Source organism: Parastagonospora nodorum, assembly GCF_000146915.1.
Source record: "Parastagonospora nodorum SN15 chromosome Unknown scaffold_38, whole genome shotgun sequence".
In the NCBI taxonomy this organism is placed as follows: domain Eukaryota; kingdom Fungi; phylum Ascomycota; class Dothideomycetes; order Pleosporales; family Phaeosphaeriaceae; genus Parastagonospora; species Parastagonospora nodorum.
Genome location: NW_001884586.1, coordinates 33,968 through 58,235, shown reverse-complemented (window position 1 = coordinate 58,235; position 24,268 = coordinate 33,968). Strand labels below are relative to the sequence as shown.

General features: G+C 47.4%; 11 protein-coding genes across 11 annotated transcripts; 5 read left to right on the top strand and 6 right to left on the bottom strand.

Annotated features, from left to right (window-relative positions):
* Positions 1–75: 75 nt before the first annotated feature.
* On the top strand, positions 76–1,310 carry SNOG_15427 (hypothetical protein; the record flags this gene model as incomplete). Its single annotated transcript, XM_001805523.1, has 2 exons — positions 76–1,211; positions 1,262–1,310. 2 exons carry the CDS (start codon positions 76–78, stop codon positions 1,308–1,310), a joined length of 1,185 nt encoding a protein of 394 aa, XP_001805575.1.
* Positions 1,311–6,067: 4,757 nt separating this feature from the next.
* SNOG_15426 (hypothetical protein) lies at positions 6,068–6,366 on the top strand (the record flags this gene model as incomplete). Its single annotated transcript, XM_001805522.1, has 2 exons — positions 6,068–6,194; positions 6,245–6,366. 2 exons carry the CDS (start codon positions 6,068–6,070, stop codon positions 6,364–6,366), a joined length of 249 nt encoding a protein of 82 aa, XP_001805574.1.
* A 524-nt stretch (positions 6,367–6,890) lies between these two features.
* On the bottom strand, positions 6,891–7,133 carry SNOG_15425 (hypothetical protein; the record flags this gene model as incomplete). Its single annotated transcript, XM_001805521.1, has 2 exons — positions 6,891–7,037; positions 7,065–7,133. The coding sequence occupies 2 exons, from the start codon at positions 7,131–7,133 to the stop codon at positions 6,891–6,893; spliced, it is 216 nt and encodes a 71-aa protein (XP_001805573.1).
* Positions 7,134–10,552: 3,419 nt separating this feature from the next.
* Positions 10,553–11,449, bottom strand: SNOG_15424 (hypothetical protein; the record flags this gene model as incomplete). The annotated part of the gene is made up of 2 exons (XM_001805520.1): positions 10,553–11,108; positions 11,205–11,449. 2 exons carry the CDS (start codon positions 11,447–11,449, stop codon positions 10,553–10,555), a joined length of 801 nt encoding a protein of 266 aa, XP_001805572.1.
* A 171-nt stretch (positions 11,450–11,620) lies between these two features.
* Positions 11,621–13,397, bottom strand: SNOG_15423 (hypothetical protein). Its single transcript, XM_001805519.1, has one exon. It carries the CDS (start codon positions 13,367–13,369, stop codon positions 11,816–11,818), a length of 1,554 nt encoding a protein of 517 aa, XP_001805571.1. The 5' UTR covers positions 13,370–13,397; the 3' UTR covers positions 11,621–11,815.
* Positions 13,398–14,738: 1,341 nt separating this feature from the next.
* Positions 14,739–14,939, top strand: SNOG_15422 (hypothetical protein; the record flags this gene model as incomplete). The annotated part of the gene is made up of 1 exon (XM_001805518.1): positions 14,739–14,939. One exon carries the CDS (start codon positions 14,739–14,741, stop codon positions 14,937–14,939), a length of 201 nt encoding a protein of 66 aa, XP_001805570.1.
* Positions 14,940–15,338: 399 nt separating this feature from the next.
* On the top strand, positions 15,339–15,776 carry SNOG_15421 (hypothetical protein; the record flags this gene model as incomplete). Its single annotated transcript, XM_001805517.1, has 3 exons — positions 15,339–15,563; positions 15,589–15,664; positions 15,718–15,776. 3 exons carry the CDS (start codon positions 15,339–15,341, stop codon positions 15,774–15,776), a joined length of 360 nt encoding a protein of 119 aa, XP_001805569.1.
* Positions 15,777–16,364: 588 nt separating this feature from the next.
* Positions 16,365–18,458, bottom strand: SNOG_15420 (hypothetical protein; the record flags this gene model as incomplete). Its single annotated transcript, XM_001805516.1, has 1 exon — positions 16,365–18,458. One exon carries the CDS (start codon positions 18,456–18,458, stop codon positions 16,365–16,367), a length of 2,094 nt encoding a protein of 697 aa, XP_001805568.1.
* Positions 18,459–18,769: 311 nt separating this feature from the next.
* SNOG_15419 (hypothetical protein) lies at positions 18,770–20,779 on the bottom strand (the record flags this gene model as incomplete). Its single annotated transcript, XM_001805515.1, has 4 exons — positions 18,770–19,762; positions 19,785–19,952; positions 19,981–20,609; positions 20,647–20,779. The coding sequence occupies 4 exons, from the start codon at positions 20,777–20,779 to the stop codon at positions 18,770–18,772; spliced, it is 1,923 nt and encodes a 640-aa protein (XP_001805567.1).
* Positions 20,780–21,080: 301 nt separating this feature from the next.
* On the top strand, positions 21,081–22,502 carry SNOG_15418 (hypothetical protein; the record flags this gene model as incomplete). Its single annotated transcript, XM_001805514.1, has 2 exons — positions 21,081–21,194; positions 21,252–22,502. The coding sequence occupies 2 exons, from the start codon at positions 21,081–21,083 to the stop codon at positions 22,179–22,181; spliced, it is 1,044 nt and encodes a 347-aa protein (XP_001805566.1). The 3' UTR covers positions 22,182–22,502.
* A 415-nt stretch (positions 22,503–22,917) lies between these two features.
* SNOG_15417 (hypothetical protein) lies at positions 22,918–24,234 on the bottom strand (the record flags this gene model as incomplete). Its single annotated transcript, XM_001805513.1, has 4 exons — positions 22,918–23,391; positions 23,485–23,716; positions 23,762–24,067; positions 24,182–24,234. 4 exons carry the CDS (start codon positions 24,232–24,234, stop codon positions 22,918–22,920), a joined length of 1,065 nt encoding a protein of 354 aa, XP_001805565.1.
* Positions 24,235–24,268: the final 34 nt, after the last annotated feature.

Sequence of the window (24,268 nt, the reverse complement as noted above, 5' to 3'; positions counted from 1 at the left end):
TGGACTACCCGAAAGAAGATAACGACAACTATGATCGCCTCTGCATTCACCTTGATGCCACCTGTAGCGTCCACCATGGTAGCTCCTGGACTCGGAAATATGATGCAAGACCTCAACATTACCAGCAAAGTCGAAGGCCAGCTAACTATATCGGTCTTCGTTCTCGCATATGCTGTGGGTCCAATGTTTCTGGCACCCTTATCCGAAATCTATGGGCGTGTTCCCGTTCTGCAGGCGTCAAATGCATGGTTTTTCTGTTTCAACATTGGTTGCGGCTTTGCCAAGACGAAGGAGCAGATGTTTGTGTTTCGATTTCTCAGCGGACTGGGTGGAAGTGCTCCCCTTGCTATAGGTGGAGGGGTAGTAAGCGACTGCTTCCACGCTGAGAAAAGAGCCCAAGCAGTGAGCATATATTCATTAACTCCACTCCTGGGACCTGCAATCGGGCCAATCGCTGGGGGTTTTATGGCGCAGTATACTACCTGGAGGTGGACTTTCTGGGCCACCTCTGCTGCTTCTGCCGCCATCCAAATTGCGGCAGTATTCTTCCTTCAAGAGTCGTTTGCCCCAAAAATCCTACAACAACGCGCTGCGAAGCTACGCAAGGAAACGGATGGTCAGGACTTCTGTACCGAATTTGACAATGACTATAGGCTTGCAAGGGTACTCACCAATGCCATTGTTCGGCCATTTCGTTTCATTCTCACGCAGCCAATCGTCCAAGTAATGGCACTTTATCAGTCCTACCTGAACGGTGTCGTCTATTTGATGCTTTCTACATTTCCGCGCCTCTGGAGAGACACCTATGGCCAGAGCATTAGTACCAGTGGCTTGAATTATATCTCTTTCGGCATTGGTCTCTTTCTTGGTGCCCAGATAGCCGTCCCATTTCACAACGCAGTCTATGCGTATCTCAAGAAGAAAAATAATGGACGTGAAAAACCCGAGTTTCGCGTTCCGGTTATCTTTGTCGGTGCGGCATTAGTTCCGATTGGGCTTTTCTGGTATGGCTGGAGCGCACAGGAACGAAGTCACTGGGTCATGCCGAATATTGGGGCAGGTATATATGCGGCTGGAACGATCATTTGTTTTCAATCCACGCAGGCATACATCTTTGATGCATACACAAAATATGCTGCAAGTGCAACAGCTGCTACTATGGTCTTACGCTCCCTGGCTGGGTTTGGATTCCCGCTTTTTGCACCAGTCATGTATAACAGTCTAGATTACGGATGGGGAAACTCACTGCTTGGGTTTTTAGGTATAGGAATCGGTGTTCCAGCGCCGATTTTATTTTGGATATATGGTGAAAGACTAAGGTCATGTCAGATAAGTCGCGAGTTAGAAGGTTAGGGGTCAAACAAGATCGACATATTTGGTTCTAGCAGCAATTCCAGGTGTATAGCAGCAAGGTTCGCACAGCGCTAAATCTCGCAGTCTTTAACTCTCTAGACGCGTGCAACTCTATCTTCTTGCATAAGGCAAATATTAAACGATCTAAGTTGTACGATACCTAGTCGTGCAAATAATGTAAATGCGTTAACAACGTCTAACGTTAAGGTGCATGCAAGGAAAAGATATCTGCTAAATTTAGCGTTTACTAATTATTTCGCAAAGGCAGTAAGTCTGTTTATTGCAAAGCACATTAATTAACAGAATAAGCTCTTGCTTAACTTAAAGAAGGAGAGAGATAATAGATAGTCTTCTCTATAAGAGATAAAATCGTAGACGAAGTATCTTATTTTAACATCTTAATAGATTTGTGTTCTAGAGCTGCTATAAACATAGAGAAACCTAGAGATAACCTATTTAAAAAGATCCTATAAGCATTTAATAACTTTGTTAACTATAACTATCTAGTAAGTAGTAGTTTTTGCGCTAAATTCTATTAGTTCTATATCATAAGTGCTAATGCGTTGTTTAGATACCTAAAATGCTATTTCTTAAGTTATTAGTTATAAAGCACTTAAAATAGTAACGTAAACTATTATTACGTAGGTTATATTATTATATAGGTTAGTTTTGCTAAGAATTCTTTCTTTTTCTATTACTATAAAAATATCTTAATAATAATATACAGAATTAAGTTACTAAGAAGGCAGAATTTAGCTTGCTCTTTCTGCCTATAATATATATTAATTTCAAAGCCTCTAACGCGCTGCTATAGCATTTAACATCTCTTATTTAATATTAACTTACTAATATAACGTAACTAATTAGTAAGCTAGCTATATTAGTAAGCTAGCTACTTTTTCTTAGTATTATAAATACTATATATAAAATATAAAATTACTCTATAACGTAACTAATCATTAAGCCAGCTATGTTATTAAGCTAGCTAGTTTTTCTTAGCATTATAGTTTTCTCTATAACTCTACGAGTTCTAGACTATTCCACGATTTTATTTTATATTTAGAAAGCTCTAAATTAGGGCTTTCTAACGCACTAAAAATTACCTAATTAAGCCTAGTATTACTAGAGTTAGAGCTTAGTAAAGTAGAAGAGCTCGCTTAACTTTAAACCCTAGTAATATAAGCTAAATCTTTACGTATTTCTTTCTAACTTTAATATATTATATTTTATAAGTAAAAACATAGTCTATGAAAGTTCTAGACTTATAGCTAATTTCTAAAAGAAGTTATAGAAGAAAGTAGTTATTTAGTACTAAGCCTAAGTAATCTAGTATATTAGATGCTATAACAGTATATTTTAACTTCTAAAACTTATTTTATACACTATTAGTATATAAAAACTATATTCTATCTTTTTAGATTATTTTATTATATAGAAAACTAAGATACTAAGAAAAATTCTTTTTCTTAGCATTTTACTCTATTTTTAAAAAAATTAATAACGTCTTCTATACTTAGCCTTATAGCTTAAGAGGTTAGTATATATAATATCTATATATATAGTCTCTATTCTAAAAGTTAGAGCTAAATAGAGTCTGCTTTAGCTTAGTTATTAAATAATATATTCTTTTTTATGCTCTAAGAGCTATCTAGCTTTATATCTCTAGAACTAGCATATAGAAAACGTTAAAACTCTAGAGTCTACTTTTTTATAGTATATAGATTCTATATTATAAGTTATAGATTAATGCGTAGCTATATACTATAGGTTACTAGAGTTTAAAGTTAAGCAAGCTCTTCTACTTTACTAAGCTCTAGCTCTAGTAATACTAGGCTTAATTAGGTAATTTTTAGTGCGTTAGAAAGCCCTAATTTAGAGCTTTCTAGATATAAAATAAAATCGTGGAATAGTCTAGAACTCGTAGAGTTATAGAGAAAACTATAATGCTAAGAAAAACTAGCTAGCTTAATAATATAGCTAGCTTAATAATCAGTTACGTTTATATATACTATAGTTATAAACAGATATATAGAGAAAATATAACTAGTTAACTTACTGCGTTTTATAAAAGGTTTAACGCTTTTATTTAAGACCTCTTTAATATATCTTCTACTATTAAAGCTAGTAGAAGTTTTAGAGTCTTTTATAACGATTAGATTAGATTATCTATCTATCTAAATTGAGCCTTAAACTTACAGAGTTAGATCTCAGCCTATAGATTGATTAGTAAGCTAGCTACTAAAAAACTAAAATTCTAGAAAAATTTTACGTAAAACACTGCATAAAATAGCCTATTAGAAATATTTTTAAACTTACTTCTATTAGCTACAGAGACTATTTTCTTGCCTGCTCTTATATTGCTTAATTTTTGATAATATTCCTGCCTAGAACTGTGTTCTCGTTAGATTGCTAACTTATTACTAAATATAATCTTTCTTAGATCTATATTTTTGATATCCTTAAGCTAAGTCTTAGCGTATTTTAGCCTTAAAGTAGCATTTTTGCTATTAATATAGGCTTTTTTTAAAGCAACGTTAATAGTAATTCTCTTCTCTTTAAAATAACGCTATAACGTCTGCTTACTAATAGAAATATTATTTTCTAATAGTAAACAACTATTTTGCTTCTTAAGACTTCTTATAATATCTCTTTTAATAGCTCTTTTCTCTCTTAATCTAAAAGTACTTTTATAATCTGCTGTTATGCTCTTAATTATAGAGTCTTTTAGGCTAGTCTTATGCGTAATTCAGCTAGCAGCGTTTTTAATTAATTTAATAGACTTATTTAAGATAGTAGCAATATTCTTATTAGAGACTTTAGCTTATTTTAAGAGAGCTACTTTATATTTAAATTTTAAGAGCATTTTTGCTATAGAAAAAAGAGTATAAGAGAGAGGAAGAAAATTAAAGAGCAGGATTAGTTTTATAAAAAGATACTAAAAAGATTACTAAGCAGCTTAGCTAATTTAGCTTATATAATCTAGTGCCTTTTTTCTATAACTCTAATTATCTTAATACTTAGTTAAGAGACTTTACCTAAAAATTTGCTTACGTAATCTTTATTAGCCTGTTTAGCACTAGTAAAGATAGCAAGGTTATTTCTAGGTTTAAAAAAAGATATAGCTAGTTAAAAACTAGAAAAAAAGATACCTCTACTTTACTTAGGTCTTCTGGCTTAGTTAGCTAGTCTACTACGTTACTTTTTATTTTTATAAAACAGAGTAAGTTTTTCTCTTTAAAACGCTTTAAAAATTATAGTTATAGCTCTACTTATCGTTAAGTTATAGCTAGTTAAAAACTATAACTTTTTAAGTAAATCTTTTTTTTTGTCACTCTACTGTAGTATTCGCAATGCTAAGAAAAAGTAGCTAGCTTAGTAGTATAGCTATCTTAGTAGTGCTTTACGTTAATAAAGATTACTTAGTATAATATTATTATATTTTCTAGCTATGCTGTTATGCTATATATTGCTTTTTCTATATCTTAATATAACTTATTCTTATTATTATTATTTCTATGCATATATCTATTCTTATTACTTATTTATATTCTTATTTCTATTATCTATTTATATTCTTATTCTTATTCTTATTAGCTAATATATTATTAGAGCTAGATTTCTTACTTAGCTATACTTATCTACTCTTAGCTCTTCTAAGAACTAAGGTATAAAGTTTAAGTTATATAATTAGTTACTATTTATTATAGTAGAGTATACTTAATGCAAAAGTAGTTAATTAAGTTATTAAACTTCTAAACTACCTTCTTCTGCCTTTATACTTCGCCTAATATTCTATTAGGCTTAGGCTCTACGCTAACGCACGTTGCTCTACTATATTATCTATATAAGAAAGTAATTTAAGATTAAGTAGTTATAGCATTGTAATAGATAGCAGAAGGTAGTATTATCTTAGCAAAGTAATTAGCTTGCTTATAGCTTACGTTAGTTAATAACTTAGATAGCCTTTATATAGTTCTAGAATAGCTTAGCAAGGCTAAGAAGATATACTAGTAGAGTTATCTATTTCTACTATATAGCGCCTTGCTAAGGCCTCTTTCTATAGGCTTAGCTTGCTATTCCTACTAAGAATAGAGATAGACTAGAGGTTAGATCTATACGTCGCTCTGCGTAGCTACTAACTCTTGTTCTCAAAAGTCTTGCTACTGTCGCAGACCGACGCAGACATTACATCCCTTCCAGGTTAATGCGTTCCGTCAATTTAATAGCATTATACAGAGCTAAGCGTTATTGTATATATGTTTAAGAAGGATCGCTGTCTTAATCAAGGTTTGCAATGCAATGTAAATCGTCGATAGCGTTCACTGTGCTACAATAGTTAGTAGTCAGAGGTGATCCGTAGTACAGATATGAACTCGTGCGTTACACTACCTGCGCCACGTGTGATGCGACAGAAGCCACCGAGTCATCTGCCTCTGGGCATTGGCAACTATGAACCTGGCGTATCCGCTTTCAAAGCCGTCTGAGGTTCGAACAGCCATTCAAAGATCCATGCGTAAGACTGAGGAGAACACATCTCGATCGTGTACGTCCTCTAGGCCAAATCTTGCTCAGTTTTGACGCTGTTTTGCGGGATCAGCAAAGAATGTCTCGACAGTGATCACACATAAAGCCTGAGGTCCGCCCTTCTCTAACACCCTAAACCCTACCACCACTCGATTTAGATCCCATACCTCGCAACACTTTCGATCCAAATATGGCGTACTCCTTCAAGGCTGTCTTTACGGTTGCCGCGATATTCAGTGGACTTGTCACTGCGCAGTGTCCGAACCTCGTTGCACAGTATCAAGTTGCCACTTCGCGTTCTATGAGCACTAATCAGAGTTCGTGCCCCCTTAGAACTATTTTCCCATACATTCACTAAGCTTTTCAGCATGGTTCATCGTACCGGTGCCCAGAGATGATGTGCAGAAAGCTGTTGATGAAACGACTTCGCCAATCGACCTCCCCGGCCTCCTCACTGGCCAAATTAAGCCTTGCTTCCAGTACCTCTAGAGTACAATATAACGGAAGGGTACCATCCTGTCCTCGTATCATCAGGATTTATGGCCGACATCCGTCAAGACAAGCTTCAACTTGACAAGCCCTTGATCGGGTCCAGCTTGGATCGTGCCGTGGGTTGGGAGATCTGGCAGCAAAATACCCCTCAATCGACCGATCATAACGTACTTGGCTGGTACAGGCAAGGGTGGCGAAGCGCTGTTGTACGGCAAAGTACCGAGCCTCGTTGCAACACTCCTTGGCGGCATACTTACGAAAGCCGGCTATTTCATCCCAAATAATGCAGCATATCAACAGGATGTCACACTTTCAGATTTTCGGGCAATCTACAGCAGAAGCACTAAGTGGGCAGTCGTGCCGAATTCTGTTAGCGGACCAGGAGTTTATTCAGAAGCATTTGACTTACATTCTCTCTATACGGAGGAAAATCCTAGATATTCGACTGAGCTATTCAAGAGAGCGATCAACCAGCCATATCTTCTTAACTTTCCCCTAGGTGGCAAATGCCAAAGGAATACCTACTTCTTCAACAACGCCACAGCAGATATCCAGTTCCGCTCAGGCAACGTCACATTGGGGCCCGCTGCAAGTGCAAATGGTTTCAGAGCAGCCTTGCTCAAGAGTACACCGAACGGCGATTTCATCGGTGTACATGGCTTGTCAGCCTGCGCACAGGTTGTGGGGTATGACACTCTTAGTGGGGAGGATTGCGAAGAGGCAGCAAGACAAGTGGATTCAATGGCTTTGTGAAAGTTGACCATTGTTCAGGACATTATCTGATGTACATTGAGGTTCTCATCGGTGCTGTGGTGAGATAGTTGGGGCGTACTCAGTGGTATATATACCACAGGAGGATCATGGTCTGAACTGGTAAACGAAAATATATAGATACAGTAAGCGGTATATCTCAGGTCATGAATTCTATTGTTTTCCGGACGAAGTGAGCGGGTACATTATGAGCACAACGAAACGATAAGTAGATACGAAATTCTGGAGAAGTCTGAATACGCATGAAGCAATGGCTACGTGATGATAGAAGAGAGTAATCATCAATCAGTAGATCGGATGTATAAGAACGAAACTCAAGCCGAACTCAATTCACTTCAGAAATATGATAGACATCACCACGCTACCATCCTGAACTCCATGCTGCGGTTGCTCTATTGCCCAATCTGTAATCCCACTAGAGTATTTCTTTCAGCTCTCAACAAGGAACATGCGTTTCAGTCCTCACTGCATGCGCACAACGCTGCACTTCAATGCACAGCATTATATTGTAGGCCGTAGCTAGATCCTACATCGTTATTATCTAATCAGTCGTATCGCTGGATGGCAATAGTATTGTAGACGTGACTGGATTCAAACATGTTCCCAGATACGTGTAAGATCTTCGCTGCTTCTTCGACATATCTCTTGGTTTAAACATACAGCGTGATGCCTGGACAAGTCTCCACAGCTTTTGGGACGCTCGAGAAGTGAGACGTGTCAACTTCAGTCTTTGGCGAAAGTTCGTGCAGCAGGATACTTTACGATCGCAATGATTGTTCTAGAGCCTTGCTTTGGCCTTTTGTAGACGTGGGCGTTTCAACCCTTGCTTTGTGAACTCGCGCTAAGAACGCTCTGCGCCCCGTACCTCTAGGGCAGCGGTGAGATGTAAAGCAGTTTCAATCATCCTTAGCACTACGTCACCTAAATCAGGGATCAGCCGCGTTGTGCAAACCACAAAATTTCGATTTTAGGGCATGACTGCGCTCTTGCATTCTTTCTCGCACAAATTTCAATACCTGATCGGGCCATTTGCAGACCTTTTATTTGGCTCCAAGGCTGCAACCTGTATGTTCGGCTGAGTAGCACAGGCGGAAGTTTTAGTAACCAACGCCCCACCAACACTCCGAATGCAACATAGATTTTCACCCTAAAACCTACAATCTGTCCTTATGATAAGTGCAGCAAAGCATTTGTGGCCCATTCAGGTAGTCTGCTCGCACCGTTCACCCCAGGTCCCCTGTTTGGAAGCAGACCTGACCCCATTAGTACACAGACGACTAGAGTACTAAAACCATGCCTGTGATTAACCGTCATCATTCTTCGCCATATAACGCGTATCCCTATAATGCTATCATCTTGCGCTTCCCACGACTGTCGACGAAGAACATCATGCCACGAATTACCGTCTTCAACGCAGCTTTCCTTATATCATGCGGCTTCTTGTATCTTTTCTCATTTTCATACAGTGCGACAGTTTGTACCAAACTGGCAGGCTACTGTCACAATATCGCTATTAAAGACCGCACAGGATTTGCAAAACTTTACGACACAACACAACACCCAATAGGAGCAAGTGCTTATACAGACGCTGATGGTAACGTCTTCCATGTTCAGGACAAACTTGCCGTGCTTATCAATCTGTTAAGATGCTTCATTTTCCAGACGACTGGTGACAAGCCCCTTTTGTAGCGGGCTCATCCACTTTGCTGCTGTCCTTAGCATTAACCTCGCTACCGGCACCCTGCGCAAAGCAAAGCACTATTCCCTAATACGAGTAGGAGTTGTTAGAGTTTGCAAACGCTTTACAACCGTATGCCTTAAGGTGGGCAAGGTTTGGTTTTCGGAGTGATGTCATTATTCCGTTGTTAAAAGTGACGTGTGTAAAGAAGATCTCGTATGAAGTCTTCTAGTTGTTAGCGTAGTTTGGTGTTAGGTTGTACAGATACACTCCCGTTCTCGTGAATTCTGACTATAGTTCCTAGGGTAAGTTAGCATCAAGTCGCATTGCGCGTGACTTCTCCTTGTTTATTCCCCCCTGAGCGTTCGGCGCTACCATTTTCAGCCTGGGTATCCTGCGCCGAAGGCTCGATGATGACTCCTATTGATGCCAACCAGCTCTCGACTTGTGATTTGACAGTCGTGATACTCTGCTATGTTCTTAAGAGTAAAAAAATCTGCTTCGATTTTGCTGGTGCTGTAGGGCTAGAAATTGCATTGATGCTAAGCTTGTTTCGTCCCACCGGAGGTGGAAATGTGCAGTGGGTATCGCTTAACGTAGAGCAGAGATTGCTTGAGATAATCCGAACAATCATGTTATAAGCGATCTTCACAAATTCTTCCAAAACCTTTGCTCGGGGAAGATAGCGACTGAGTTCGCGCCCTCACGCGGGTAAATCACATCGGTTTTCGAACTTTAGGGACGCTTCCCCACATATTTAAATCCGTACTGTGCCGAGAAAAGCCCATGCCCTCGTCGTGCCAGCTTTCATGCAATGACAGGCTTCATATCCACACGCAGATGCTGACCGTAGTAGTACGGCAGAAAAGTGTCGCGGAAAGGTAGCTGTTCAGGCCTAATCATCGTCAGTCCAGGTTGATCAGTGACACGAGTGATTTCCTTACATGAGTTCCGTTAGAGTCATGTCAAATTTGCGAATTACATGTGCGAGCGCGAGTCGCAACTCTGCCCAAGCAAGACTGAACCAAGACGTCAGCAAAAGCGCGACTATCAGACAGTCGCAAAGTACTCACTTTATCCCCAAGCATGCACGCGGACCGCGCGAGAAAGCCACAAGCCAATTATCCAACTCGGACGATTCGAGCCACCGCTCTGGAGTGAATTTGTCTGGCTCCGTGAAGATGTTCGCATTATAGTGAACAAAAGTGCTACCGCACGATACGATGGTCTGCGAACTGTCAGCTGTTTCCAATCAAACAGGATAGATACCGACATACACCAGGAGGCACATTCACGCCTGCTATCGTCGCGCCACTCGGGGGAACAACACGCAACAAGCCAGATACCACACCAGATGACAGCCGCAGCGACTCCTTGATGACAGCGTTCAAGTACGGCAGCCTTTCGAGCTCACACAACGTTGGCATACTCTCGTTCAGTGATGGCCAGACCTTGTGCAACTCCGCTTTGAGTTTCTGCATCGCCTCAGGGTTTTTGAGAAGACGATGCGTCCCAATCATGAGTGTATTACCAACCGTGTCCGCACCGCCGAACATCAGTGCTTGAGCTTCCTCGTACAAACTCCCAGGTGATGGGACTGTCTTGCTACGATACGCTTCGGCGTCCATGAGGCGATGGTAAATCGTGTTATTATGCGGCAACAACTTCAGCTTCTCCGGATCGTCGGTAAGATCGTTGATCTGCTTTCTCAACAGCTACCAAACAACACCTGAGTCAGTTTTCTCTCAATTCACTTCGCCCCGACATAGGACTTGCACATACCTGCTGTAAATCCACCAATCCCGCCGTCATCGGACTAACAACCCTACTAATCCCCGGCGGGCACTTCAATATCATATTCTTAAACACATCCGAGTACTTGAACCTCAAAAACACCGGACTCGACGCATCCATCGCCACCACAATCGGCGCCTTGAAATCCTCCGCTTCAACCGCGTGAATCGGCTTACCAAAACACAGCGTCATAATCATGTCCATCGCCATGCAGCGGAACGCGAAGTGTAAATCCGCGCCTTTTCCCCGCTGTTCAAATACATCGCAGAGATCTCGAGTTTTCTCGACGACGAGGTTTTCCACGCTCTCGATGGCGGCGGCGGAGAAGGATTTGTTCAGCACGTCTTTGCGCAGCTTGGCTTCGGCGTAGGTGAGGAAGCCGAAGCTGGAGCGGTCTTCGTTGAAGGACTTGTAGAGGCGGGATTCCTTGTCCCAGCGGTTCTTGTTGTTATAGATGTCGTGGTAGGCTTGAGGGTTCGAGAAATGGAGCTGGAGAGTAAATTACAATTAGTTACATGTCATCAACCCTGATTTGGATGGTGTACTTCGTTGGGTCCGACGCGGACGACGTCGCCTGGGAGAATTAGCGAACGTGATTGTGGGATCTTGAGCGTCATTACCGTAACGCTTGTGCAGCTCGATGAGTTCGTGGCAAAAGGAACGGTTTGCGATACATTCGACATATCCTTTCCAGTAAAACGTCACTCCTGCCATTGGCGGACCAGGGAACTTCGCCAGCGGATGGAAGTACACATTGTAAATGGTCGTGTAGACTGCGTATGCGATAACAGTTGCAATGCCGGCCGGCAGCAAAAACGCCACGACCCCGTTTTCCATTGTTCAAGGTGTGGAAGACAGATTATCCATTTGTCTTCTAAAATCGAGGTTTATCGCTGACCTGCCTTAGCTTGAGCAGTGGCGCAACGGAGCTCGACGATTCGGGCTCGTGCCGTGCCGCCTGCCCCACACTTTCACTTTGACAGGTCTCGGCAATGGCTACACTCGTGGTTATACTGAATAACGAAGATAGAATGTATTGAGAGGGGTATGTGCAACAACTATGAAGAGATTTGAGTGATCCAAAACGCCGGCCAGCCCGACATTCAACCGTGTACAACTGCCACAAAAGCCCAACGCCGTTATCACGAAACATCATGCAACTTCGTGCAGATAGCATCAAGCATTCGACTCATAAAGATAGACCTAGCTTGACCAAAACCAGCCACTACTCTTCTTCTCCTTCCCCTGAACTTCATCGTTGTTGTTGTAGTTCCTGACCTCCGGTGTCTGCCTCGTGGCCCACGGCTCTGGCTCTTGCCCGCGTTGTGTATGTACAGTCTCGGAGCTCTCCTCGCGACCGTCGGCGAAGCGCTTCTTCAGCACCACTTTGGTCGTTACACTGCCATCAGGTGCGACCGTTCGTTCGGTTGTAGTGAGTGTCGAAAGGATTGATGGTTTGCTGTCGCTGCTCGGTGCTGCTTTTACATAATCGAAGCCCTTCGGTTTCTCAAGCAGCTGCTCGTAGGCGTCGAGTTCCGTCTCAGTTGTCTCTAGTGACTCTCTGAGAGCAAGTTCTCGTCCGTTCTGCTGCTGGTGTGCCAAGAACTTCTGAATGTCGCGCTTATCAGAAGCATTCTGTTCTTGAGCAGGATCGCACCAATCATTAGTAGATTCCGACCCGCGCGTACCCAGCCATCGATCATTTTCCCGCTGCTCTACCGACAGGAACTTGGCAATAACCCGCTTGTCGGAAGCGCTCTGCTCAGGTGCATATTTGCACCATTCCGTGAAACTGTCGCCGTGCTTCATCTTTGGTGTAGGTGGGTCGTCATGCTGGTCTTCGTGATCGTGCGAGTACTCGTAGCTGGGTTCGTCATCGTGTTCCTCGTCTGTCCAAGGTACCTGCTTTGGGTAAGACCGGTACCGATCATCTTTCATGGCCTTGCTGCGAAGTTCACGTGTCCTGGCCCTGTTCTCTTCCTCCTGCGTACGCACAAGGTCCTCATATGCCTCCCGCCAATTCACGCCAGCGTGCTGCATCTGGCTATCCGACTCCAGCGCCTGCGGGGCGTATGGGCGAGAGCGGTATATCAATCCCTGCATGAGTTCCAGCTCCTTATCGCTAACGAGGCCGCGCAGTATTGGACTCGATTGCATCGCAGTCCAAGCAGCATCCATAGCTTCGTCGTACGCGTCTTCGCCGAAGATTCGCTTCGATTCTCTTTCGAATTGATGGAGATAATCGAGCGCCTGACCGCGCCCAGATGGGGATGTCGAATTGGAGACGTCGCGGTCGTCGTCGAAAGGCTTCGGGAACCCCCAGCTCCAGTCCCATCCCCACTCCTGGCCCTTCTTGTTCGCCACTCTGTGCACTAGCTCCGTCGAGTCTTCGCCCTCGTCGCTCTTTCCGACGATGTCTTTTCTCAACTCATCGGCATGGCGGTCGAGCTTCATCAGCTCCTCGCTCTTCCTCAGCACCTGCTGCAGGTCGCCAACGCGGTACAGCTCTCGCCCCTCGTTTCGTAGGCCGGCAATTTGGCCCTCAATCTCCTGCAGCCTATCGCATTGCGCCTGGTCTGCCTTTTTGAAGAGGCAGGCTTTGCGCGCCTGATGCACGTTGTTGTAGTTGGCGATGGTGGCGGGAAGTGTGAAGACGGTGTTCATAAGTGACGCGACCCTGAGAATCGGCGAAGCGGCGGAATGCGATGAACGGATTGTCTTCGGGGCGCTCGCGAGTGCGTCGCGAGTTGTCGTCATTGTCGTTCGCCATGTTTTGTTGTTGTTTGGTCAGATTCCACGTGGAGTCGATGATGATTGCGGGGAACGGCGAGTGAAGGCAGCCTGGAGATAGTCACTAGCGCCGGCGTTAATGACGCGCTGACCTAACGCGCTGCTTGACGCCTGCTGGCCGTGCTCCTCAGTGCTGGCCACTGGCCAACCATTCCTCCTTCACCCAAGCTGCTGAAACAGAAATGTTTGGTCGCCTTCCATTGGCCAGTGACTGTCGCTCATGCTCCGCCCATTCTGATTGGCCCGCAAACTTCACTTATCGTGACTTTGCCCCCACGAATGACAGTTTTCTGCTCGCGGGCTGCGATTGGCAGGGTCGCCTGCACAAACGAAGCCGCATACATCGCACAGCAATATGTCCGTATCTCCGCATAGAGCCATAACGAACCTAATCATTCTACCACGTCAGCATGCGGGCAGCACTCTGCTCGACACACGGCAGACGACCTTGTCTCTTTCCGTCTTTTTCCCTTGCCTGAGGCAGGATAAATGCCAACAACCTTGGGTGTTTACCGCCTGTACCACCTGTGACCGTCCAACTAAATTACTCCTGATCGTCATTCACACAGCCACGTACATTGCGTGCATATGTACGTACAATTGCGCCCCTTTGCAGTCTTCTCTTGGCGATTTTCTTTTTCCACCCCTCTCCTTGTCCCTCCTTTCCGCTCTGCGCCTCGTCTTTGTCAGTGTCAGATTCGTGTCGACTCCACATGGGCTCCAAGATTCCAAAACGTACTGGATCGCTGCATGATCTTCATGTTAGTGACGAGGTGTTTCGGACCGTCCAAGTTTCTTACATTTGCCAAGAAGCCAAGGGCATGGCGCACGGCAATGAAAACATGGAGCCTTACAAACATTCCAAAGCCCGCCCAGATCCACCGACCAAACGTCGCCATGTCGTTTCGTCGGTACAGTCGCCAACGAGAGAAACACCATATTTGGCACTGCACGTTCCTTCCGTGATCAAACACTCCGCCCATCAGCGACGGAAGCTGCGTCATAACGAGGCGGAACACACAGGCCTGCGCAAATCCCGTCTTGTCAGTCTCTCTAGTCCCTGGGCTAATGCTTGGATGACACCCTTGTTCGCAGGGGATCCGAGTCGATGTTACCGCTTTGGATGCGGTCATTGCATTGGGCTGTGGTTTGCAAATGAATGGCACCTGTCAATGTTACACATAGCCGTTGAGAGTGCATATAAAGGGTTCTCTCCGCGACGACTCTGTCTCTATTCACACATCACCAACTCTCACACATTCACAACTCCAAATCTCCAAGTCTTCACATTGTCTCACCCTCACATCTTCACATCTTCATAGCCTCAACAATCACAATGCGTTTCTCCATCATCGTCGCAACACTCCTTGCTAGCATCGTCACTGCGATGCCAGACCCTCTCCCACTCGGCTACAACGGGCCTTGCTCCAGGGACAACTGCGGTGCCAGTGGTACCAACTGCGGCAACCGCATTTGCGTGGGTTGGCCTTCTACGGAGATCGAGAAGAGGAAAGGCTGCACCTGCACCACCGGCTAAGCGATCGCCGTCATGAAGACCCGACTTCCAGTATGCTAGATTGCAACGCATGTGCAAGTGCACAGCTGACACCCAAACAGCAGCACGAAAGTCATCAATCACGAATCACGACCTCGATCTTCAGGTGCTTGTGCATCTCATTGTCATTATTAGCATCATCATTGCGCGACTCCCAGAGTCGCTTTGCGCTGTACTAGATACCACACTTTCCATCCGAATATTGTTCAGAGTTCAAGTTTTAATCATTGCACCTTCATCGTGTCTCATAATCCCAACACAGCCATGATCCTCCAAGATCTATCCTCTTCTTGGTGATGCTAGTCATCCCGATGATGTTCCTGACCAAGACATTCATCACTGCACTCCGCCTGACCGACTTTTTGTTAGCGCAATAGCACCATGACTTTCCAAAATCGGTCCTCTTTCCTGGGTATGCCAATCGGTCGCGACTTTATTCGTCCTCTCCAAGACAATCACAACGACACTCGATTTGATCGCATTTTCGTCGGCGCCACTCCGATTTCCCAAGACACCTCCTCCTTGATGATCCCGAAAAGCGGCCTCTCCAAGCCTCCGATGACTACGACTTTGCTTTCTATCTCTGGAGTATTCGGCGCATCTATTGTAAGCCCATCTCATATCCACACAGCCTCGCGATGACAAGTCTGGCCGACCAGGCGAGTGCAACATGCCTTCCGACATCTTGACCGCTCTACGCGTTTGTAGTAAGCCAATCTCATCTACACACAGTCTCGTGATGATATGCCTGACCGACCAGGCGAGACTCGAGTACAGATCACCTTTCAACATCTTGACCGTTCGGCGCATGTCGAGTAAGCGCATCTTGTACACTCTCTGACTCAGCACATCAACAAGTCCGGCCGAACACTGCGCAAAGAATCACCAACCATTCGACTTGCACATACTCGAATGTATCCTGGAGGTCTAAACATCTCCCCCCAACGATCCCAAATTGTCGAAAATTAGTCGGCATACGTCCAATCACATTTGTTCCCTCGTTCTACACAAGCCGGCCTTATTCGCTTACGCGTCTTACACATTCCCCCAGAAAACTAGTCTGCTTACTCTGTTGCTTATGTTCTCTTGGTAGAAAACCGCTGCGCCACCTCGATCGCAACGTCACGAGTGTAAGCTGGCATTCTTAGCTAGCGCCTTGTCGCACCCGTCAGACTTTCCCATCACACAACGAGCATCCAAGATCTTGGTAGATCTGATCGACTTCTAAGTTTAGAGACGGACGCGCGTGGGCTCAGCCTTACTGGGCAAACTTTTCGATCAACATGTTGCTGTACTTGGGCCTGCACACCGACCTACTAACCGGAAAGGAATCTAGGGAGTTCTAATTCGAGCTTTATTTCTGATTTCAGCTCTACCTACTAGACAAGCACGGAACAACTTACTCCATCACCTGCGACTCCGCTCCTGTGACTTCGACCGTTGACGGTCCTTGCCTCTGTCCCTGCCTCCGTCCCTATCCCTGTCCTGCGACCGTTGGCGCGAACCACTCTCCCGCCGGTCCTTCTCACGGCCTTGCCCACCACCACCCCTCCCCTCAAACCCAACAACCACACTTCTCCGCGCCATCCACTTATCGTACTGCCAAGTATACACGTCACCGGCCGCTTCATCGTAAGCTTGCCTGCGCTCCTCACCCGACATGAGTATCTCCTTGGCGCGATTGACGTCTGCCATGCGCTTAACGCCCTCGGGCCCTGGGTTGCGGTCCGGGTGGTATTTGAGCGACATGCGGTGGTATGCGTCTTTGATTTCGGCGGTGGTGGGGCGGTCTTTGTAGGAAAGGTCGAGGGCGGTGTAGGGGTTGAACGAGGATGATGAAGTGGTGCTGGTGGATGAAGGTTTGGGGTCAAGAGTGCTGTATTTGTCGCGAGTGGTAGATTTGTCGCGGATTACGCGAGTGTAAGATCTTTCGCGGCTACTGGATGCGTCGCGGTTGTATGACCTCTCGCGAGTCCTCCGCTCTCGTGGCTTCGGACTGGGGCTTCTGGTTTTGATCATTCGTTGCCCACCCGCATCTCTATCTTCGATACGCTCTTTTCGTCTCTTCTCCTCCTCCCAATCCCGCTCGTCAGCCTCGCGCCGCTTCCTTAGTCTATCCCTTCGCTGGCGATCTTTCCGGTCGCTATTGTCATCCTCTTCGTCCTCCGCCGCGAGTTGCATTTCGCGCGTCTCTCGCTCCAAACGGGCAACTTCATCGAGTGCGTCTTGAGTTGCTCGTTTGGCTCTCTCCTTTTGCAGCTTAATCCCATCCAGTTCGAGCTGAAGTATCTTGTCGCGATGCTTCTTCTCATCAGCCTCTGTCTTGCGTAGGAGCTCACGGTTTGCTTTCTGCTGAGCTTCCCACGCCTCACGCACCCTTTTATCCTCCTGTTCTCGTAACTTCGCTTCCTCAGCCTCCAGCTCTTGCCTGCGGAATAACTCCTTGTCGATCTTTGCTCGCTCTTTGACTTCCTTCTCGTGCCTCTCTCGCTCGGCCTTGCGGTCTGCTTCGTCCTTGATTCGCTGTTTGATAACTTCTTGTTGTCGCTTGGATTCGGTAACCTTAGCGTCCGCATCCCGCTTCCTTTGCTGCTCGGCTGCAGTCTTCAGGGCTTCGGCCTTCATCTTATTCTCGGTGGCGATCCGCTCGCTCTCGGGGACATTTGAGCCAGGAACGAATGCACCAGATCCAGCAATTTGAAGCTCACCTCGTTGTCCTGGCGGAGGCTGCATGTTGGGTGGATGCTGGAAATGACTGGGTTGACGTGGTGCTTGGACTTGCTGATAGTTGGGCTGCGGTCTTTGCGGTGGTGGCTGATTCTGAATGGGGGCCGGATGATAGTTAATTTGATGCGGAGGTGGAGGAGCTTGTCGATAGTTTGGTTGTAGTGGTTGCACGGGAGCATGAGGTTGTTGATAAGTAGCTTGTGGCCGTGGTGGCAGTGCTTGATTTGGAGCTGGAGCAGGTTGATAACTAGGTTGTGATCGTTGAGGTGGTGGCTGATTCGGAGTGGGAGCTTGTACAGAGTTCGGCTTTGGTTTCACTGGAGGTGGCTGGTTCGGAGCCGGAGCTTGCTGATAATTGATCCACTGTGGCTGCTGTGGAGGAGCTGTCAGCTGTTTTGGTGGTGGTGGCTGGATGCGTGCTGCTGCTTGTTGGTAGTTCACCACCTGTTGCTGTGGCGCTTGTCCTTCATTCTGAAGCTGTTGCGGTGGACCTTGACCCACTATCACTATTTGACGGGCAGGCGGCTCAATGAAAAGCGGTGGAAGTCCTCTAAAGTAGACAGATATATGTGGCAGGAGAGGGCGTCGCCATCTAATGCGTCTTCGCCCGCCGTAGACATCAAGGCGCTGAAGGGTTAGGCAAAGGGCTCTGTCGCGTGCCGTGGTCGTGACGGGACGATTTTCTAGTTCATCGTTGATTTCGTCGTAGGCGTCCATACATTCATAGTTAGAAAGGGATTCGATATATGCTATCGGCCAGGGATGTTGTGGCATGGCGAATGATGTATGCAGACAGCTTGGAAGAATTGCTCCCAAGCAGTGTTGGTTTGTTGTGCGAAATGTTGCTGGGTACGGTGGAGGAAGTTGTGGAAACGAGTACGGAGCGTGAACGTAAGAGAAGTTTTGTATTCGTAAACATTCAAGAACGGCTTCTTCGTGGCCAGCGTCGCAATCATCACTACTCAGTGAAGTGTGAGACGAGGGATTCAAGTGAGTCTGTGAAATGAGAGGTAAAACGTCTACATGTAGGAGCCAACTCTTTCTTGGGTATCATACCTTTTACGCCTATATTACTTCACCGCTGATCAAGCACCCGCATCACCTCGTTGGCTGTCTTGCCTCGCCCTAATGTCCCGTACAAGCGCCTTTGCATCTTCCACCTCCACGCCGTCCTGGCACAATTCATTTGCCAGCTCCATGGCTCGCTGATACATACCACGCATATATTCCCATCTTGCAAGCCACAGCCTAGCTTTGCTCGTGGTTGCTGTCACACCAACACCACCAGTACCCTCAGACCCAACCTCGTCGTACTCTGGGCCGTCTTCCTGCGCGAGCACAAGCTCCATGTACGACGCGCATTCGGCCATGTTGTGTATGCGCTCGTAGAGTAGCGCGATTTGGTACAGCACTTCTGGATCGAGAACGCCACCGCCGAGACCGGAGACTTCGCCGCTGCCAAAGGACGAACCCACGCCGTGGTCGTAATAGGAGCCGGCAACCAGCGCACGCTTGTATGCCCGAATTCCGTTCATGTTCTTGCCGACCTTGCCAAAGCACTGTCCAACAGCCATCCAGAGTTTGGGGTCGTAGGGTCGGAGAGCAGCTGCGCGCTGATGGTAGAAGAGTGCGTATGAATGCATCTCCATAACCTCGTATGTCTGGCCAAGTCCGTACCATGCGCGGTAGTCTCTGCGGTTTACGTCCACGGCCCGCCGGTACGATTCGATGGCCGCATGTGTGTTCTTCATCTCGACAAACTCGTGGCCCATCAGCGTCCAGGCAGAGAGGAATGTGCGATCCAACGTTAAGGCTCGGCGAAAGTACATGACGGCCTTTTCATGCTCGGACTTGAGCGAGTAGTAGTTGCCAACAACACAGCACGTTTCGGGGCGGAACTTGTCGGTCGACGTCGCGAGTTGGGCCAAGAAGGCAAGCTTCGGCCGCATGCCCATGACATAGAGGATGTTGGAGTAATTGTCGAGATGGTCGACGCGGTGCGGATCGGAGATGAGCAGGTCGGAGAATATCTGCTCGGCATCGTCGAAGTCCTTGTTGTGGTAGTGCAGCAGAGCACGCTGTGTCTTGAGGAACGCTGACTTCAGGGAAGATGGACAGAATCTGGGACAGCTGTGTGTGGACCGAGTCGGTGACGGCGTACAGCTCCTGCGAGGCGTGCACATGGAAGATGAAAGCCATGAGATTCTGCGGTAGCAAGGGAACTACCTCGCCGAGGTCTTCGATCGTGTGTAGCAGAGCCATCAACTCCTGCCAGGCGCCCCAGTTGAATGTGCACTGATGGATGCTCTGGATGAGGAAGTCCTTGGCCCAGCTTCTCGTTCTTGCCCTTTGCGAGGACGATGCCGTAGAGGTACTCGAGCCAGCCCTGGGGTTGCCGTCCGCTGGCGGGTAGAGCCTTGAACCATTCCTCGAGGATCGCCGATATGCCCGGCAGCTCCTTGTTCAGCGTGACACCGCCGTCCTGCGGGCCCAGTATCATCTCGCTGTCCTCGTTCATGCGCTTCTCGCCGGCGATGTATTTGGCGTAGAGTGCAAGGAACAGTGACTTCTGGCTCAGTCCAGCGACCGACTCAGACTGAAACTTGGTCTTGGTGGGGGTACCCGTCTTTGCCTTTCCTTTCGCGGCATGCTTGTTCTTGGCGAGGGGAGATGTTGGTGTTGCGTGGGCATGGGCCTTGGGGAGAGGGCCAGGGAGGAAGACGGCGGCGCATCGATCGTATTCCCGGCAGTCAAAGTACGTCTTCGCAAGGAGATATTTGTGCGCCTCTCGAGCCTCGAGCCGCTGCTCAATGGCGTCTTTGGGGGCAGGGTTCGGCGTGTGTGGTGGAAGAGCCTCTGACATGGGCGAGTCGACGTCAGTGTCAGAGGCGTCATCCTCGGAGGCGGGCAGCGAGTTGAGCAGTTCTGCAGCCCTTGTCAACATCAGCATCCAGCACCATACCAGCTCCATCAATTGCCCTGTCATCGACGCACCATTTCGCCGAGTGGTACAGGCAGCGCTCGGTGCACGCGACAACCGCGTCTTGCAGCTGTGCCTTCAATTGCGCCTCGTCGGCCGGAGAGAGGGAGCTCATGTCGACGTCTCGGCTGGGATCACGTGCGACTATCGCATCGAGTCGGCCTAACACGGTTCTTGTAGAGGCAGTGGACGATGGCGATGTCGTCTACCTAGCTTCACGCGCGCGTTGTCGCTTGGCTGCCTTCCTCGCGCTGCACTGTGGGGCACAAACAGACGTGCGCACAGGCCCCTTCGCCGCGGAAATTACTTCTTTCACCGCCTGGCCTGTGTACAAGACCCCCTCCTCTTCGTCCCTGCATATCATCAATTGCTACGGCACGGCTTGCCCTGAAAACCACAGCACAATTCAACCCAAGATGCCGACCACGCTGCAGGAATTCGAGAGCGTCTGGCCGCGCATAAGGGCTGACCTGCAGGCTCACTGCCAGCAGTACAAGCTACCCCAGGAGTCTCTTGATTGGTTCACAAAGGTACTTAGCACCCCCGCAGGGCCCCCCTGACACCAACATGCTCATGTTCCGTCATAGTCGCTCGACTACAACACCGTAGGGGGAAAATGCAACCGCGGGATGTCAGTCATTGACACGGCTGCCATCCTCACCAACAAGACGCTCGACCCAGCATCTGAGGACTACTTCCGCCCAGCACTGCTAGGATGGATGATCGAGCTGCTCCAGGCCTTCTTCCTCGTGTCCGACGACATCATGGACTCATCCAAGACCCGCCGTGGTAGCCCGTGCTGGTATCTGGCACCCAAAGTCGGCATGATTGCCATCAACGACGCCTTTATGCTCGAGTCCGCCATCTACCTGCTCCTCAAGAAGCACTTCCGCCAAGAGAAGAGCTACATCGACATGGTTGAGCTGTTCCACGAAGTCACTTTCCAGACCGAGTGCGGCCAGCTGTGCGACTTGATCACCGCCCCTGAGGACAACGTCAACCTCGACAACTTTAGCCTGGACAAGTTCAGCTTCATCGTCATCTACAAGACTGCCTACTACTCCTTCTACCTACCTGTTGCTCTTGCACTGTATTACGTCGGTGCTGCTACCCCAAAGAACCTCCAGACTGCCCACGATATCCTCATCCCCATGGGCGAGTACTTCCAGGCACAGGACGACTACCTCGATGCCTTCGCCGACCCCAAGGTTCTCGGCAAGATCGGCACAGACATCCAAGACAACAAGTGCTCGTGGCTGATCAACCAGGCCCTGAAGAAGGTCACTCCTGAGCAGCGCAAGGTTCTTGAGGAGAACTACGGCCAGAAGGATTCGCAGAAGGAAGCCAAGGTGAAGGAGCTGTACCACGAGCTTAAGTTGGCCGAGTTCTACGAGCAGTGGGAGGAGGAGCGCGTTTCGGACATCCGGTCTAAGATCGAGAAGGTAGATGAGTCCGAGGGACTGAAGAAAGAGGTATTTGAGGCATTCCTCAAGAAGATTTACAAGAGGAGCAAATAGATGTTCGGCACGATACACAGTTTCAATGCATAACACGTCCATCCATCGACTCAACCTATTCCTCAATCTCTCCGACCATTCTCGCGCCTCTAGCCGGCTCAACATGTCAGAAGATAGGCAGTTGCCGACAGAGTCGATCGATTTTACTTATGGAGCGCCAATCATTCCAGGATGATCCAGTTATAATTCTAAAATTCTTGTGTACTTCTGCACAATGTAGCGTATTAGGATTTCGGATTTTATTGTTAGAATACTGAAAGAAAATACTAAGGATCTCTAAGTTTTAAGTGTTCCTTTACCTGTAATTGTAACGGGTTGATCAAGAGACTGTTGCTGAGAATAATCAAGGTGAATTAGCTACCTAAGAATATATGGAATTGCGTTGGAATTTGTACTAAAGCCGAGCCTAACCCCGGTTAGGCTCAGCCTTAGTTTCGGCTCGATTCCGAGGACCTTCGGCCGGGGCCAACAACTAGGCACAAGCCTGTCGCAACAACTTTAAAGGCTTGCATCTCTACGACTATTAGAGCTATTAATAAACAATCAAAAGTTTGGAATCCTCTCGTAGTTCGACATAAAACATCTCTTGAAGGTGAGCGAACTTTGATTGTGAGATAATTGATCAGATTACTGCCCAAGAAGTCCAGATGATAATTCAGACTATATACTTTTGGGATCGCTGAGCCAAGGACGGGCTCGGGAAAACCGACACCCTTGAGGTTACGGACAGGGGTATTTAGATTCCATCAATAAGCGGACTAAGTCCCTGCGCCGAACCAAGTTTGTCCTCAAACCAAGTCCTCAGTCTCTCAACCTTAGCCCGGTCGGACATCCACTCGCGAAAGTACGTAATATTCGTGCCGGGCATTTCGAAGATGGCAGGATAGCCAGTTGGAGGCGCAACATCGCTACGGACAGGCCAAGAACCGCGAGTTGCCTGCCACTCTTTGGTGAGCATGTAGTTGTGGAGCAACTTGGCTCCCTCGGGATGAGGCGCATCCTTGGGGATGGCAGCAAGTTGGAACCAGGTCACGAAGGAGCCCTGCACGGGGTGGCTGACGTTGATGTTTGACGTTGGGAATAAACCATCTGACGTGAATGAGGCAGCCCACGAACTGTTGCTGGCTTGCATGACGGTATCAGGTGTGCGGGTACCTCTGACCCATCGAGGATTCTGCTGGAGCAAGCGTTCGAACCACGATTTGCCGTACTGTTGCATACTAGACACTGGACGTTAGCTGACTCTCATTTTAGAGTATAGAGAGGAACGGAAGCTGTACATAAGATCGAAAGCATATAGCACCGCGTCATCGTCGTTAGGATATGTCAGAACAAGCTTGTTCTTGAACTCCGGCCGTAACCAATCCTCCCACTCAATAGGCGCTGCAATACCAGGCAGTTTATCGGTGTTCCACTTGCCCGCCCACCCTACCGTCAGAATACCATAGTATGCCGCGCGCACATCCCTCATCGGCGGGTAGATCTTGTCGAAACCGACTGGCGCATAGTGTAACAATGCACCCTGCTCCTCCCACCTAGGAAAATCGTGCACGGTCTGAAAAGCAATACTATCGACATACACGTGCCCCGCAGCCAACTGCTCGTCAAACCTGCCGTTGTGATATTTTGACAGATCGGTGGTGAGATTAAGCTTCATTCCAGGAAACTTTCCTTCAAATTCTTTCTTAACGGCGTCTTCGTCGCCCTTCTCGTCGCCGCCGAGCCACATGGTGACGACGCCGCCTTCGGCCAATGCAGCATGGTAGATCTGGTCAAGAGAGCGCGTTTCGACAATAGGAGCGCTGTTGAAACCGAGGGTTTGCTCGTACGCGAGGGTCTGGGTGGGCCGCGAGAGCGGAGGCAATGAGTAGAGGCAACATGGCAGGCTGTGGTGAAGGAAGACGAGAGAAAACACACGAAGTGAACAGTATATAAGTACAGCCGCGCGATTCAGACCAGAAACTGCAGGTCCAAAAATGCGGAGATATTACAAACCATACCGGACAGTGCCTGCTTTCTTCTCTACATACAGGTCGCTCCGAAGCAGCTGCATCGCACATAGGCCCGACTATACAATCCCCGCCTGG